This window comes from Rhopalosiphum padi, chromosome 2 (genome assembly GCF_020882245.1).
Source record: "Rhopalosiphum padi isolate XX-2018 chromosome 2, ASM2088224v1, whole genome shotgun sequence".
NCBI classification, from domain to species: Eukaryota; Metazoa; Arthropoda; class Insecta; order Hemiptera; family Aphididae; genus Rhopalosiphum; species Rhopalosiphum padi.
This window is the reverse complement of record NC_083598.1, coordinates 58805656-58824449: the sequence shown is the minus strand read 5'-3', so window position 1 is coordinate 58824449 and position 18794 is coordinate 58805656. Positions and strand designations below refer to the sequence as shown.

Genomic DNA, 18794 nt, shown 5'->3' with positions numbered 1-18794 from the left:
ACCTATATCGTGTGTAGTGGTGGTACTCTCGTCGGGACAACAAGTACCTACGTGTCAATGTGTAATTGTTGAATAGATGGCATAATTCTCAAATCTGCACACTTTCACTTAATTCTTAGGTTTGAACAATTCATACTCGACATGGAAAACAATCGAAAGGTCAAATTTAGCTCGCTCAAAATACGTGATATTGTAACTACCCTGCTGAAAATCCGAAACGAATCGCTTTAATGCAGTAACATCCGTGCTCGATCGTATATAAATAGATCTATTCGTACGCACTATATAAGTATATGTTTTGGTGATTTTTACAGACTACAGGGGGATTGTTTTGACAGTGGACCTTCACTATTTCGAAAGAGATACTATGTTTACTTTTGAAGTATAGGTACTCATAAATGTTTAGTTGTTAATTTTTTCAAAAACTCGTGTCAATCATTTACCAGCAAAGAATTTATTAATTATTATGGTAACTTAAATTTAAAATCAATTTAGTGTTAAGGTGGTAAAGGATGAAAATTATAAGAAAAAAAAACACAAAAATAATGTTTAGCTTATATTGAATCACGCATTGATCCAAACATATATGTAGGCTTTCACCTCTCACGAAGGGCGCGGCTTCAGGTCGTCTCCGTGCTAAATACTCCATAATATATTCTCCGCTTTTCTAAACTTTTCGAACACGCGTTAGCTCTGCAGTATATCCGCATCTATAATTTAAGCAATACTGCCAATATTTAACGAAATACAATACCATTTATACCTCATGCTTATATACCTACATATGTATTATATATGTTATTATATACATATATACTATATAGTATATAGTCATAACAGGCAACGGTGGCCGCTATTACGTATATTTTCCATATTGTATAATTATTATTCGGTCGATCGTCCGTGCCCCGTCGCGAATTCGATGGCCGGACGCGTTATCTCCGGATCTATATTAATATAAGTACACCTACATTATACGTGTATCACAATACAACATATTGTATTATTTTAGATTAATTGTATAATCTATTATAGTATTATACGATATAGTGATGAAATAATTAATTCCTCTGACGGTAGTAACGTTTGTAGGAAATAGGTATACACATATATATACGTATGTATACACGCGAAACCAATTTTTACGCCGTTTAGTGTGAAATACCGTTCTGGAGGGTGGAGGGGAGATAGCAATAGATAGTAAACCTTAACGTATAAATAAAACACATTATATCTGATCTATGCAAACGTGGGTAATACGTGTTGCATTGTACTGCGATAAGTCGAAATGTTATATTAATTTAGTATTTTATAACATATTTCTATGGTATTATCATTTTGATTTATGCATATTACGATGTATATGCACGATTATTATTTTATTCTTTGATTTGATGTTATGGTTTCGTCAAACCGCGATCACTCCCGTTTTCCCCAGTAAATTTTTTAACACGTACCTACGTGTCTTATATCTATGTTATATATTGTATAATATACAACAATACAACGAATTACGAACGTGCAGTATTGTAGTGTTTAACAAAAATTATTTATTTTCTATTTAATATTCATTCATCGATATACGCTGCTCGTATTTACTATCAATTGGATCAGAATGATCAGCTATATTTGTGCGCATACTATAACCGACGTAAGAGCAGACAATCGTTATTATTCACTATAGGTAAATTAAATTACACAAGGTATTAAAAATAAACTATAATCACATTTATCAAATTCATAATAATATTTTTGTTAAAATGTCGATATCACGCGGCGTCGAAGATAGGCTGCCGAAAGTACAGCAAGATTTCCGGTCCGTTTATCCGAGAATCTGTAATTATTATTTCAGTGTATTTTTTGATTGATACATTTCAATCGTAAAATTGTTTTCGTGGCGCTGTAGATAAAAATTAAAAACTCCTATGCTAGCTATTAGTTTAAAATGAAAAAGTTGTAAGAAAACTACTAAATTTTTGTTAGTGAGAAGTTATACGCTCGCGGTTATTAATAGGCACTTTATAGGTATATATAATCTATATATATATAAAAAGAACCCGTGACTGACTGACTGGCTGATCTATCAACGCACAGCTCAAATAACTGAATGGATCGGTTTGAAATTTGGCATACAAATAGCTATTATGACGTAGGCATCTGCTAAGAAAGAATTTCCGAAAATTCAATTCCTAAATGGGTAAAATAATGGTTTAAAATTTGTGAGAAACTTGATGGTACGGGAAAAAATAATATTTTATCTAGAAAACACTGGGAAATATAACTAATAATTTTATAAATCTATATATAGTGAAATTTTCCTTAAAGGACGCCTCCCAATAGAGGACTTTTTTGAGAATTAGGACATTTTCAATACTTTTCATTTGGAATGAGTTTATGAGTAGCGGAATTCTTTATTAATCTTAATTTAATAATAATGATAAAACGCCAGAATGGTGACAGTAAAACCTACGCATGGTAATTATATAGTTAGATATATTTAGAAATTAGGAAATTGTAAAAAAGATTACAAGAAAAATGGGAGCTTAAAAAATGTATTTATTTAAATGTCTTTTTAATTGATTTAAAAGTCGTATCCCGCACATCAATTGTCTATTATATAATATATTGTGATGACAATCTGGTAGTGCTATAAACTATAATTTATGATGGATACGAACCGAAATACTGAATATTTCGAGTTCAGTCGTGTGATTGGAGTTGATCACAACAAGTCTCGAGGTGCACCTATGTACTACGTGTAGGATAATATAGTATACGATTAGTTGAGAAACGTATGTATATTTTGTAGCAGGTGATGGATGGGCGAGCAGGTGTGGATAAGAGGCGAACACCGCGGACATCTTGTATAATGCATGTAATAGTATGTGATAGGTACGTGCGAGGAAAAATATGCGATTTTATTTATACCTACCAACAGGTGGACCAATGCCTGTGCCAGCCAATAATTCAGTGATTTAAAACGGCTAAACTACATCGCCCGTCACTATAATTTCCACTAAATGTTTATACGCAAATCTTATAATATTATGTATAAAAATTGTATAATAATCATTGATGACCGACAGAACATTACACAATCATATATCTATTATCTAAGCATTCTAAGTCGTATTAATTGTATAAATATGATAATACGAACGGCAGCGGAGACCGAATTGCAACGGCGGCAGTGTGAGCAATGTAAATATACAGTATGTTAATTAGTTGGAAAGTCAGTAACCATATAGTTCACGGTATAGTGCGAGTATTTAAATGCAATATAAGACTAATAATGTGTATAATTAATTGCCTCGATCAATTTACCACGATTTACTACAATGACATCAACATTGTTTGAACTGTTTAAATACGAGTGTAGTTACTGATTTTACAATTAATTAACACACTGTATATGTTCGGTATTTGACTAGAAATTTTAAGGAAAGTAAAATTTTATTACCGAATTAATTAATTATTAATATTAAATAATAATGTATAGGTATTACCCACGCCTTAAGTAGCGCTATAGTATTCACGTGATAGTGATGATAATCCATTTAAAATTACATTCGGGTTTATAATTGCTGCAGATTTTGAATGGCGTACTGGCGTGGTGCGCAATGCAGCAGTAGCTAATGTATCTATATTTGACGTAAAGGGATAATTTTTCTATAAATATTAAATCATCATTATTTCGGTGTATTTTATATTGCCATTGTAAAAATTAAATGTAGTAAAAAATATTCAATCAATTGTATTATGATTTGAAGATTTAGTTAGATACCTAATAAATGCATTTACCAAAAAAAAACTAATAAATCATCCACTGTCCACTGGTTATATACATAAATCATATATGTATTCGCATATTACATATTATAATAATGTGAATATTAATTTTAAAATAAATATTTTTTTGTAGGTATCTACAATTTATCAATCATGAAATCAAATTATGTAATAATAATATTATCTTAACCTGCAGCTGTTGTGGTGTAATATCGCATGTTTCAACAGGCTTGTAGCCTTTATTTCTTTCAATTGATAGTAATTTGAAAAATGATTAGTCGATTTATAGAACAAAAAACTGATTCGATGCTCTTGCCGTGGTCCACTGGTCCTAAGTAACAGCAACAGATTGTGCGCAGTACGTCCATCAAACGAATCATATTTTGTCATTTGCACAACATCGCGATGATGCGTGTATAATGCATAATCATTAGTTTATATATATATATGTATCATTAGTATAATCATTGTTATCATATAAGACGTGTACGACTGCGGTTGAACACTTATAGAAGAGCTATAAGTACGTAATATATTTATCATTAATTTATCACGTTTGGTTTTTTTTTCTTAAAAACATAACTATTGTACAGCGGAAACAAAGACGGGTTTGTAGTATTTATATACTGTACTCATAGTGTACTAAAACACAGTATTACGCGGTGATATAATAACAATTACAATTATATGTTTTATAAGCGACTGCGGTGTTATAGACCGCAGAGCTTTGCAGTTGCTCTAATGTTGTGTAACATTGAATCCGACGTGTCGGCACGCTATGTAACGATATAATATAATAAAATAGCCCATAAGGTATCCCATATAGCCGTATATTATATTATATACCTATACTACTCATGTACCTACGTTGGCATCGCGTTGCGTACAATACGTCTTCTAGCTATATAACGGTACATCTAACATAATATATTGTATTTCCTATATAATATATACACACGAGCGCGTGTCGTTAATTTTTAATTATATATATATATATTATAATGTATTACTTCCGAGGTCCCTACGCGGTGTACCTATATATTACATATATATAATAATATATACCCATAACTACCTACACGAGTATAGTTTAAAGGTTATTGATTGTTCGTGAGCGATATAATATAGTAATACACTATTATATATTTTGAGTCTCGACAATATTATAATATACAAACGCGCCCTATCATAAGCTGTAGTAAATATTATAATATGTGTCTATACGCCTATTTACACCGGCTATATAATATTATTGCAATACGTGTACGGAAAATCGTAAAAGTAACTTTTCGATGCTTTGGCTGCTGGTGATTGTTCCCGACACGAGTCGCTGCTCGGTGGTTCGGTCTGGGTTCGTGATTTGTATAGACGCATATAATATTGTAACGAATACACAGCTAAGACGATGACGGAAAAAAACAGTTGCAAGTAGGTATACAGAATAAACCGATGCGAAACGGTAGTATTTATTTTAGTATATAAAAAAATAACGATACCCGTCATCGACGATTCAGTTTACAGGTTACATGTAATATGGACGTGTTGAATTTAAATTAAATGATAAAATAACAAAAATTGAATTATGTAAAGTAAATAATATTTTACGTAGCCTACTGCGGCATCGAGTTTCAACGAATAATATTTTTAGAATTATTTACAAAATAACTAAAATTACTATTTTTAATTTAAATGTTCAATTTCATCAACTTGTATTTGAAATACACATAAAAAAATTTTGCATTTGTAATGTTGAGATTTCTTAGGTTTCTGTGAGAACAACTAATGAGAAACCTTTTATTAAATGTTATCTATGTATAAAAATATATTTTGATCCAAATTTTCGACGCGGTTTTTAAATGAATAAAATCCGTACTTTGCTTTTTAAAAATATAAATTATATATATTTATTTATTCATTTATAACATAGTTTATTTATATTTATCTAGTATTTATTGCACTAATTATAATATATAGTAATATATATTATACAATAAATTAAGAAGCAATTTTTTATGTAAATTTCATAACATAATTATTTCAGGAAATTTTAAGAAATTTAAATAAAAGATATGTAACTTTTAAAACTTGTGTATAAAAGGCTTGCGGTTTTAAAAAGAGTGTGAATAAGCTAATTTTAAAAGTTATTTTTACAAGTCCTTAGAAGTCGCTGGGAAATAGTAATGTAAACACTGTCTGGTACAGGATGTCTCACGTGACTCTTCCAAATTATCTAAAATGTACAATAAAAAATATGATAATTAATTAATTAATTAATACAATGCTATATTACACAATATTACGACTTAACACACGTTTAGAAAGATAATTGTTTATTTTCTTCATTGGATGAAAACCGTATTTAAGGGTGAAACCCAAGGGGTTAGGTTAGAACACCTACTTATTTAGGATTAATATTATTCATAGAATTATTATTTTATAGGTTATATAATGCTTATTATATCATTTTTATACCTTATAAGAATATACAAAACTCACTACACACTATACTACTAGGTATATATTATCATTATTGTTGTTACTCTAAATACGTGTGTGAATATAATAAAATTATGCTGTCTGTTGTCTGATGACGCATACTTTTATACATTGATTAAAGGTTTGGTCTCCCTGCAGCGTTTAAAGTGTTTAAACACTACTTTTTACTAACGCCTAAGCGCTGAGTAGGGTGGTCAAATTGTTTCACTGTCCAGTGAGTCTAGACGCTAAAAGGAAATCATACTAGTATAATTTACAAATTTAAACAAATATCATAAAAGATAATATAGAACTTTATTATTTATTTGAGTGACCTAATATTATTATTATTAGTTTGTAAACGATTTAAATGGTATGAAAAATAATAAAAATACGAAAAATAAGTAGAGATTATAAATAACATAATAAATGTACTTTATTTCAATTAATCCCCCCCCCCCGAAGAACGTGGTAAATAGGCCTCTAACGCGTCATGATGTAGCATACAAATTACAGCATACTACCCAACATCTCACATTAAAATCGTCAGCTTATGAAACAGCTCCTTCTCATTATACCCACGTAAATACGACCCGTAAAACTTGTAAGAACGATCAAAACTCGTCCGTCGCGAGAGAATGGTTAAAAACAATATCGGAGATGCGGCAGACAGAGAAATGACGAAAACAATATCGGGGCGATGGTATCGCGAAACGTTGTAGTAATATAAACATTCCTTTGATGTTTGTAAACCGGCGGAAATAACGTGACTTACAGCGGCAAAAAGTTATATGTAAATTACATAATCGATAAAACTGTAAATAGTATATTATTATACAGTCATCTAGCTGAGTATACGAGCAAATGTATTTGACATGTATTATTTATTATCATTATCTTACACCATTTATCCGTTATTAATGTTATTATAATACTAAAATAGTGCGTGCGAGGAAATAATAACTACTAATGATAGAAACACGTCAGTGGTCAGTAGCATCGTGGACTAAAGTGTTATAGCAGGTGATATAATAATACATAATATGATTTCTCAACACTTATCAAATTAATTTTTAATGTGTTTACACGTTGAAACGCTGCACGTGAAGCTAAATTACCCCTCGAAAAACACCTTGTTTAGAGCTAATAAAATAAAAAAATAAATTGCCAAAAAATATAAAAGTTTAAAATAACTATTCACTACATTATTTAATGTAAGAAGTTATTTATTTATACGTTCTATTTTTGATTTCAGCACGTTATGAAATAACCTTTTATACTCAATATGGCTTCGTTTCAAGTTCAAAAACAATATTTATACAATTCGACACATACCTATACTCGTAACGAGTTTTTTTCATTAATTATTATATGTTAAATGGTGGTGCAGCATGCACAAATGCAGAATGATGGAAATATTTATTTAAAATAGATGTACGTTTAATACATAAACAACAATACTCACGGTTAAGAAAATGCTTTGTGAACAACAGTTTCTCGTCTTTGGGGTCAGTGTTTTGCTGCGTTGCTGGGCCAGATGATGGTTTTCCGACAAGACTTTTCGCAGAAACGTCTGACACTGCTACGGAAAGCCCCCTGGAATTTAGATCACGTAGTAGTCGCCGTGAAGTCTTAGCCGCTCGGAAATACTTGTCCAGAGTTGTTTTACCGCCAAGACAATTATTGTGTCTGGGCGTACGGACCGTCGGTGCCGCGAAAACTTCAAATTCTGGTTTATTTTGCTGCATGCTACCACGATCGACCGGTACAAAGGTCTTTGCTAAGTATTCCCTGCGATGAATTTCAGCTACTTCAGGAAAATTTTCCGTGTCCTGATTAATTAAAAAATCGGGCGGGGCCTTCAAGTTGTTTTCTATTAGGCGGGACAATCGACCCACGGCAGCATTCGGAATCACGTGTTCGGTATTTATTGTAGAGAAGTTCTGTTCGAATTTCTGTTCAAATACAACATCTGTCTGACTCATCGTCGTCGTCGACGTCCTAAAACGAATATAAATTGTATAATAAATGTATAGTTTTCAAATTATGGAAATTTAAAATTTAATATTTTAAACAGAGCTTTTATGGAAAATAAAAGTTCAGATTAAGAGCATAATAAGTGGAAACAAAATTTAAAATAATTTCGTTGATTTTTATACATATAGTATCTATTATATTTAATTATTACATAATTTATAGAAACGTAGAATATTTTAATTTTCCAACATAAATAATCTCTGGTACCATCGTTCTTATTCCTTCTAATATATTCTATACATACATTAATTGGGAGTTTTGAATGCTTTAACGTTCACACTAAATTCAAAGTAACTCACTCCCTAATTCATATATTGAATTTAATCACCACTATTTTATTATGCATATACATATTAGCGTAACTCTATCGCTAAGAAATATTTTACCTTGAAGAAAGCATGTAACGATTTTTATTTGTACTTTTTGAGTCCGAAAAATGTTTCTGTTTCACATCAAATCCAATGGACGTAATTTCGTGTTTACTCTCGGAGTGATATTTTTGTATAACGTCGAACGGAAGGCGTTTTTTTGTACTGCTGAGCATAAAATTAAATAAATATTTTAATATAAACAAAAATCATATTTATTTATTATTTTTATGAGTTCAAAATTAATAATAATGTTAATAAAAATAATAATAATAATTACTTCAATTTATAAGGATTGAAATTTTCTTTGTTTGCCAATAATTGATCTGTTAGAAAATAATAACCTAATTAATTTATAAAACTTTACTTTTAAGCCTAAAAAACTGAAAAGCAACAGCATTAATAAGTGTTCATTATAACGATATCCACGAGCATTTGAAAGTGTTTTTTTATCTCATATTTAGAGAAGAACTGTGTAATTACCTTTCCTGTATCGATTTATATTCTTACAGGTGATTTGATTAAATTCTGGAAGACGAAAATCCACCACCACTTTATCGTCGCCCGATTTTTCTTCCATTATTAATTTATTATATTCTAATTTCTCATTTGAACAACTGTCTTTTCTGGAACGTCTCGATTGCATGCTGAAAAATATAAATTGTTTAAAGTACATATATAGCAGAGTTAGGCAAAATATTATCTAGATAATTATTTGAATGATTTTTTTTATAATTATTCGAATAAAAATGTAATTGAATAATTTTCAAACATAAATCTAATTCAAAATACAAATACCATATATTCGAATTCTTTATTCTCTAGTTTCTTCTTTAGATAGATCTATATTTGTTTCATTTATAGTATTTTTCTATTTATTTCAAGTAAAAGAAGATTCATAATCGTGAACTTAAAATATAATGCTAACTATTTTTTTTTAATACGATAATGTTTTAATTACCAAAATACCAACCATTGAACCATATGTTAACTAAGATAAAACTACTGAAAATTATTCGAATTATATACACTATACAGTGCTTCATAATATATTATAATAAACTTTTTATGAATATTGTATAAACGTTAAAATTCCATAATATTGTTAAGCGACACAACTTCGTAAAATAACATAATTTGAGTATTATTAACGATGTTTAAAAATGGTATACTAAAGATTAAACTGTTATTGTTACATAATTAATTCAGAAACCTATTATATATAATATACATGTACCAGGTACCTATTATACCTACTTATAGTATAATATTATGTATCATTGTTTCGTAATCAAACAAATAAATTGTGATGATATTTTGTTCTATGTTACTAAAACAGTGTTCGAAATGATTACAATTATAATCACTATAGTACTATACATTATATTACTATAATATGTATATTATAGGTTTATAATAACAATACATTAAATACATTGATTTGATTTTATACAAACCGTAAACAAAACATATATTAATTTAGGTGTAAATAAATTTATCGAATATTCTCTAGTAGTAGAGTAGTAGTAAATACCAAAATTCGATAAAAGACTTATAATAACGAAAAAAATAATAATACATACGGTTCAATAACTTCATTCAGAATTTTATTTTTTAAGGAATTTGTTTGAATTACACCTAAACATAGGAATATTGTACGACGTATTTAAATTTATACACAATTAATATACACAGTTTTTAGTAAATAATTTCAACAGTTAGACATCATTAATTAAAAACAACTCACTTTCTCTGAAACAACACTTCTCTATCGCCGAATCAAATGCTTTAGAGATGACATGATTATTATCTTCGGGTACGAATAAATCACCGAATACGTCGTCATTTATTAACCTTTGATACAATAATACGTTTTATGCAACAGTATTTAATTATAAAATTGAAGGTATATAACCCAATATTTGAATACGTAAAACTTACTCATCATAACAAAAATAGTTATTTAAATCGTCTTTATTTAATTTAAAATATTCATTTGACTGTCCTATTGCAATAAAAACAGCGTAGAGCAACAGTCTTATTATTGAATTTAAAGATTTTAAAATAACGTTAACTAGTAATAATTTAAACGTCCTACCATGGTTTTGGAAATTAGTTTGTGTGTTGAACATTTCGCCTGCAATTCTACGTGTTGCAACACTACTTTCATTAGCACAACGCTTTACATCAGTATTTGTATCCTCTTCCACGCGCAGTTTATTCATGACTTTAGGGTCTTGATCTTTCAAAGTAATGTTATGTAAATATTTTTTAATATTTAACTGTGTTTTGTCTTTATTGTCTTGTTTAATTACTCTCAAATTTCGCTTCTTCGAATTTACAATGATAATTCGATAAATTAAAAAAACAATAATGATATGATACTTAGTTGCACAAAAAATATATTACTGAATTAGTACAATACTTTTTTTGGTGGCGGAGAGTGGAAATTTTTCAATGGTGATTTAAGTGATTCATCGTTATAATTTTCTTCACTCATTGATTCTTTGGCATGTTCTTCGTGATTACCTGGTTTGAACTTAATCTCAATATCAATTCCGACTACAAAAATAAATAGGAATTCTAATAAATAATATAATACGATAAAAATATAGAACTATTAAATATATTAAATATGTATATTTAATTTTTTTAAACTTACCCCAATAGTCACTTATTAGACAAATAATAATTTCGTAGTTGGTCATATCCAAAAAAAAAATTATTTTGTAATGGTGTAGTCATTTGTATGACTCCTCCTTGTTCCAAAAATTTTTCGTTACTAGAAAAAATAATAATTCACGATAATTACGTATAATTATGATATTGTAGTACCACTAGAGCTTATCTACTATTTTATTAATAATATTATACTACCGTATTTGTTGAACTTTTAGCAGACGATTTTCAGAATCACCCACTAAAACTGATATAGTTTGAAATAGTACATTTGACGAAATATTTTCGTGGTCAATTAAAATGAGTGTTACGATAACTAGTTCTGAAAATTTATCAAAAGTTGTACGCACTTTATACTTTGGAATTTGACTAATAAACTTGTGTATATGGTTTCCAAACGGTGGCTGTCGGTTAAGGAACTGGAAAAATAATAAAATTTAATCGTTACTCATTAAACAAATGTCAAATACTTATATAATGTATATTGTTTTTTAGGTAGATAGTATTTTAACTAAAAATGATTTACATAAGTTCGGTTGAAAAAATCATTAGTTTTTGATGCATTTCATTGTATAATTACAATGTCATCTAAATAAAAAAATTAGTTGGTTATATTAACGAACTTAGAAGGTACGATTATAAAGTACAAATACTTTTTACTCGGTTTGTGAGAATTATTTTTTATTTATTTTATTGTGTTGATTTATCTTTTAAATGTATACATATTAATTTTTCCTCTACTATCATGTTAGTATGTTACATTTAAGTAGTTTTTATTCTTAAAATTACTATAGAAAGTATTGACTATATTTCGGTTTATAGGTATTGATTATACAGGTGTTATGATGAAAATTAACACAAACCGTATGATAATTAATTGATTATTGTTTATCACACTTTTAAGTTTTTAAATTAATTTTGTCATTTTTCATTAACCTATACTATGCAAGTGGGTTGACTCTTAGGTCAAGGATAATAAAATAAAAAAGAAGCGTCCTATATATGCGGTGTCATCACCACAACTTCTATGCCCATTTATGGATCTATACAATATACACGGAAAAGTTACTATACGTTATAAGTATCTATAGTGTAAACATCGTATTCATTATTAAACTAGTCGAAGGATGTAAATAAATAGTTTAAAAATACATGATTACTCATATTTTCTGATATGTTATTTATATACACAAAAATTCTTGATGAAAGCTAAAAAGTATTATCAAAATATTAATAATATTAATTTAATCAAAAATGTATTTATTTTAAATTAGAAAATGTAATTACCCGTTCTAAATCTCTAGGATCAGTATCCCTAATTGATTTCAATGTAGTTTTTCCATTTAAAACAAAATCTCGTGATAACACTTGTCCTACTCTTGGGATGAGTTTTGAAACAAACTTTGATTGCTCCCATAATTTTGTCGTCACACATTTTGCCAAAATGCACGCGACTCGAGCAATTTCGAATTTTGTACCTTTGAACATGATTTCTCTTAAAGCTAAAACATATAAATATCTTAGTCACGTGTAATATAGAGACCTCATAATATAGTAGCCTATACCTTTAGTCAATCGCGTAGAAATTAAAATTATTTTATTCGCGTCTTGTGCTAGGGAACTGTCCGTAATTTTTAACGTTCCTAAGGTCGCTTGTAAAAGACTATAAAGGACAAATAATTTAATAAATATAAAACAAACTATTTTAAATAAAAATAAAATTACCAATTTATTTTAGTTTCTCGAGTATTTATTTCTTCTTCGATGGGAAATCGTAAAACATCTGCTCCCGGTAATTTATTTTTATTCAAATTATTTAAAGCTGCTTTTTCGGTTCTTCTCAGCTTAATGTACTCAAATTCTTTAGAGTGAGACAATAATTTTATCAAATCATTTAAGTTTTCAGTTCCTTTTAACTAAATAAATGTGAACAATATCAGTTATACATATTTTAACAAGAACAATATGATAATAAATTTATACTAATTAAAATTATTCTTATTTTCGGTACTCATATACATTGACGTCTTATTTTATTTTTATTATAAAAATAATTCTTATAATTCTTTATAATTCTTAAAATTTAGAATAATTAATTTTATAAAATTTGTAACGAAAATATTTTATACATGTTAACATGTGTACATAAGTAATTATCAATCAGACTAAGTAATGTGAAAACAGTTAGGCCCCCATGTAGTGATTTACAAAGAAAAAAAGAAGATATTTATCAATTTAAGTTTTGGCATAAGTTGTATCATTGAGCATACATTTTAAAACTATAAGAACACGAATAAATGAATGAGTCACTTACAAGCATAGTTATAGGACATGAATTAATTTTGAAAGATTCTCAATTTTATTTTATAAACTATATTAAGGGATATTTTCTATACAAACAATAATAAATATTTTAATATTATTCGCGATGATTAATACTCAATAGTCAATATATTATATATTTAAGATTGGGAACATATTCAACTTACTTGCATATATTTTTTCATTGTTGCATAGCTTATTGAATACTTAGCCATTATTTCGCATTCTGGTTTTGAAATTATTTCATTATTTCCATCAAGAAAGTTAATTAACCCCGTACATGCTAATGCTTTGATCTCCGTTAAACACAAATCTAAAATATTCAATAACGTATCAGATTATTAACTGTATACCTAATTGGTCTTTAATACAATATTACCAATAATATACAAATAAAGATGTTTAAATTAGGTTTAGATAGAAATTAATCATTAATGCAGATTTTGATAAGAAATTCACAGTAAACATAAACTATGCTCCATAAAATATTAGGTATGTTAAAAAACAAAAAGGTAGGCCATTGGGCGCCACTTTGCTGTACATAAGATATTGAGCGGGCCACTATGGCACTATGATGGATGTTTTAAATTTAAATTTTTTCATTTACTTATCGTGTATCCATACATACAAATAAACACATCAAGGTAAAATTAATATAATACATTCATTAGCTCATTACTAAGCTTAGAATTAAAAATATTTCAAGTTAACTTAATATAACACTGAAATTACACAAACGTCTGCATAGTGACGAATATAAAAATCGAATATGTGATACACTACTTTGTAGTCTATTTTCTACTTCTTGGACGTTAAGGGTCTTGATCATTCCGTAATTTTGAGGAGATTTGCTCGCCCGGACATATAAAAATGTTGATCTTATCCAATCCATTGCAACCTTAACATTGTATATCGTACCCAAAAAAATCTCTGCATTCATGTGTTCAGTCAAGTATTTATGAAGATGACTCTCCATAAATTGGTTGCCCATCAATATTTTTTCGTACCGACTCTATATAATAAGTAAATTTAATTGTATTAAATATTTCAGTAAAATAGCCAAATGATAATATTATACGACTATACAGTATACTTATAACTTACAAGTACAAGGAAACTTTTTTTTTAAACTCGTTTATTTATTAATTTTTATAAAAATTGTACTTAATATATTTATGTGTTATTAAAATATATATATATATATATATATATATATTCATGCAGTAGACTTCATCTATTTATATCATTACTACTGTCTAATATCAATGCTTAAACCGTCTATAATTTTTGTATACAAGCGTTTTCTTCGTACAATAATTTTGAACCTATACTGTATATAATTATGTGACCTAATCAAACAAACATCATCCATACGATTTATGTTTTTGGGTTTATCTATCTAAGTATAATCCCTTAAGTTCCCTGGTCCGTAACTAATAAATTACTTAACAACGACTTGCAATTTAAAACAATTAGAGAAACTATTAACCAATTCTATTACACAACATTTCTCGATTAACTACATAATTATACAAGCGCAGTATCAAACAAGTGATCTCCTCACCTCGAAACTCGTGTTTAATGAATCACTTCCAGACATTTAACAAGGTAGCTCGATTAAACCTACTGACTATTTTCTTGGTGTGCGTAAGATTTAAATCAAATGAAAATCGAATAATTTGTTAGCAGATTTGTAGTGGCTCAAAATGTTTTATTTAAAACCTTAATCATACAGCTACAAAATTTAAATTTTCAAATTTACCTTTTGCGCATTTTATATAGATTGTAAATATTATAAGATTAACGGTTTACTAAAAAAATTATCAATATAGATTACCTACATAAATTAACTAATATTTTCTATCTATCTCGTATAATATGTCATATGTTATGTATAAAAAATACCGTATATTAACATTAATAATTACCTAATTTATTTTACTATAAAATTATACATAAATACCTATACAGAAAACAATATTTTATCTATGATATTAAAATGATTGATACATGTAATATTACAGAATACACAGATAGTAAAACATATAATAATATAATAATATATTATATGTTGTTATTCTTGTACTAAAACATTATATTGGCACGTTTTATTCGTATTGCGTTTATGATCCCTGATCCGTTTCGAAATAATTTACCATAATGCCAATTGATTAATCATTTTTGACCCCTATCATTTTTAATTCAAAACGTACTTAACGTTCAATAAAATAAATTATTATTAATTTATTATTTAATGTTAATCAAGTAATAATATATTCCTATGTAGGTATTGGTATTATTACTGCTGGTGGTCTAATGTTTTTACAATGATTAAGCACGTAATTTAATTATTATTAGTAATTAATAATATAATAATAAATGTTTCGATTTCTGGGTCCATCGAATTTTACATATTAATTCAAACTTTAACTCCTGTAATAACTAACTTTAAATACATATCATGAAACTTTTTCACTAAACTTTTATTACTCAATCATATAATGTACACTAGTACATTGTTGGAATTTTTCTATATTAATTTTTTTATTATTTTTTCATTTATTTTTGTAAGGTCATGTGTGTCTATTTGAATAAATAAATACATTTGTACAATAATTATGTAATATAATCTTAGATGAAGGAAACATAATTTTTATGTATTTATGTTTTTTTATTCCTTTTATTTACGCAACTATTTTGAGTAATAGTTACCTACTACTTTTTCTTGTTTTTAACGATCAAACCTTAATAAATATAGACGTCCTCTATCTATAGATTTCATTATATTAATACTATGCATTTTAAATAGAAGTATTTAACTATTTAAGTAAATCTTTTATTTTAAATAATATTCACGCGTGTTAATGGTTTTTTTATTATATATTTAATATTATAAATTTATTCAATTGCCTATAAACGAATATAATATATTATATGAATTATAAACATATATATTTTTAACATCAAAATATTATTGGTAAATAAATTATACATGCATAAATAAAAATTCGTACATTTCTAGAACGATGTGGCACAGACGTTCTATAAAACGCTTAAATATCACATTTTGAATTTAATTTTTTTTTTCAAAAATGATTATTATGTTTATCATACCAACACTCACGTATGTGCAGAACGTATAATGCGTATAATAGGACTACAGTACTACACTCTAGGAAATTTTACAATAAGACAATCATAATACTCGCTTACATGACATAAGTATGGATTATAGACAGGTTTTTATTTTTGTATTATTATTATTTTTATAAAGCGCATTGTTGACAGAAATGTGTGTATGATCAATCTACTTTCACACTAATTCCAAGAAAGGTTTTGCCATTCACAAAGGTCACAAAATAACCTCTGTGGAATATTATAAACATATACCTACTTGGAATACCTTGTTCTAACTAGCATAATGAATACTATGTCTATGTGGTAAACACATTTTAAGTGTTACATTTTTTTAGAATACCTATGGAAAAAAATAAATCAAGTTTACTTTGCTTTGATAAAAAATGTATCTTAAGTTCAGTATACCTATACTACTATATTTGTACTGAAAACTTTATTTTTATTGATCTATGAGCATATTGTTAAGCTTAAACCTGGTTCAAAGCTACGTAGTCTATTATTCCGTATGCTTCTTGTAGATTCTAATTGGGCCGCTGATATCGCGGTCATTCAATAACCATGATCCATCGAAAATTAGGTCTAGCTAAAATTTTGGACATGACACAACAAGCGACGTACCTAGCTGTGAACTCGACTTTATTCGTAGAATTTATGTTTGAATAATAGCGAATTACATAATATACCATGTTAAAAAATTACAACTTTGTCTTTTTCTATGTAAGTATACCTATAAAACATTAAAACAAACCGAGTAGATAAACCAGACAAATCAGCAGTCTCGTAACTAGAAAAGAGCGCGTTGTTTTGCTCTATTGTCATTCTATAACTGTCCATTATATAAACCAAGATCGTGTTTGGATTTAATTGAAACCTTCAAAATGAATATCTTACTAGAAAACAATGGTGATCCAGCTTTATATAATTGACTTCTTATAATCATAAAATAATTCATATATCTCGAGTATATTGAGTATAACCGATTTACGGTTATTTTTTTTTATCTTTCGACTTTAACGCAATACCAATGGCGGAGTCCAAACTTATTTTCTTTGACCATTTCCTAATGCGGCGGAATCTATACAACATAATATGAGACCAATATCTTACAAACGTAATATGTAATATAGCCCATGATTACATATTGTTTGCACAGTATATTATAGAGTAGACAATGGAACGTTTTTCGTCCTTTTTATCCTATTACTAGATACAAGTTAGTAGTTACCGATCACAAAAGAGTAGAAAATAATGAATGAATCAGCAAACGTTCTATGTAGGTATGTTTAAATTGTTGTATGTACGTGATCCTGTCTCTTATTGCATGTATAAATTGCTACAATATTTACACAATAAAATGTAATTTAAAATAATTACATACACCTATGAATACGTGTAATGTATTTAAATACATTAAATATTAATATACAACAATGTTTTGTCATTAAAGAAAATATTGTAAACTATATAATATGTTAAGAATTATAATAGTTATTGTGATTAATACCATTACCTATAAGTCTATAATGTACTGTTGAGAACTTTCCAATAATATAACTAGGATAAAATAGTAAATACCAGCAATTTATATTAAATATAAAATAAATTGAATTTGTATGAATTTGGTATAATACTATAATACTTATTACTTTACGAAGTATTTCAAATATAATATAAAATAAAATTGGTGGGAATTATATAAGAACTTTACACGTAATCCTCCTCCATTTTTGTCACACTACATTTAAAAGACCTTACGGTATAGTATAGAATCTACATTCTACATACAATGAAGCAGATTATACACAAGGTGATTCATATACCTATAGGTAAATAGGTTTTACGTAGATAGAAGATAAATATCAAATATTCTATAGAATATTATATTATTTTGTACCATAAGTCTATAACTATACAATATAATATGCATATATATTATAATATTATATATACTACATTATACTTATAGTTTAATTATTCCATATATAT

At 27.7% G+C, this 18794-nt stretch overlaps 1 protein-coding gene across 1 annotated transcript in view; it reads right to left on the bottom strand.

The window, feature by feature from the left end:
• Positions 1-5833: 5833 nt before the first annotated feature.
• LOC132921311 (probable ATP-dependent DNA helicase HFM1) overlaps positions 5834-18794 on the bottom strand; it is a 28500-nt gene continuing 15539 nt past the window's right edge. The window contains 18 exon segments of the mRNA XM_060984271.1: positions 5834-6019; positions 7730-8265; positions 8688-8837; positions 8950-8995; positions 9153-9316; positions 10253-10307; positions 10417-10523; positions 10611-10674; positions 10768-10999; positions 11095-11231; positions 11332-11389; positions 11391-11451; positions 11547-11767; positions 12636-12850; positions 12914-13011; positions 13074-13264; positions 13838-13983; positions 14454-14682. Of these exon segments, the coding sequence (XP_060840254.1) occupies positions 5937-6019; positions 7730-8265; positions 8688-8837; positions 8950-8995; positions 9153-9316; positions 10253-10307; positions 10417-10523; positions 10611-10674; positions 10768-10999; positions 11095-11231; positions 11332-11389; positions 11391-11451; positions 11547-11767; positions 12636-12850; positions 12914-13011; positions 13074-13264; positions 13838-13983; positions 14454-14682 (2793 nt within the window). The 3' untranslated portion in view covers positions 5834-5936.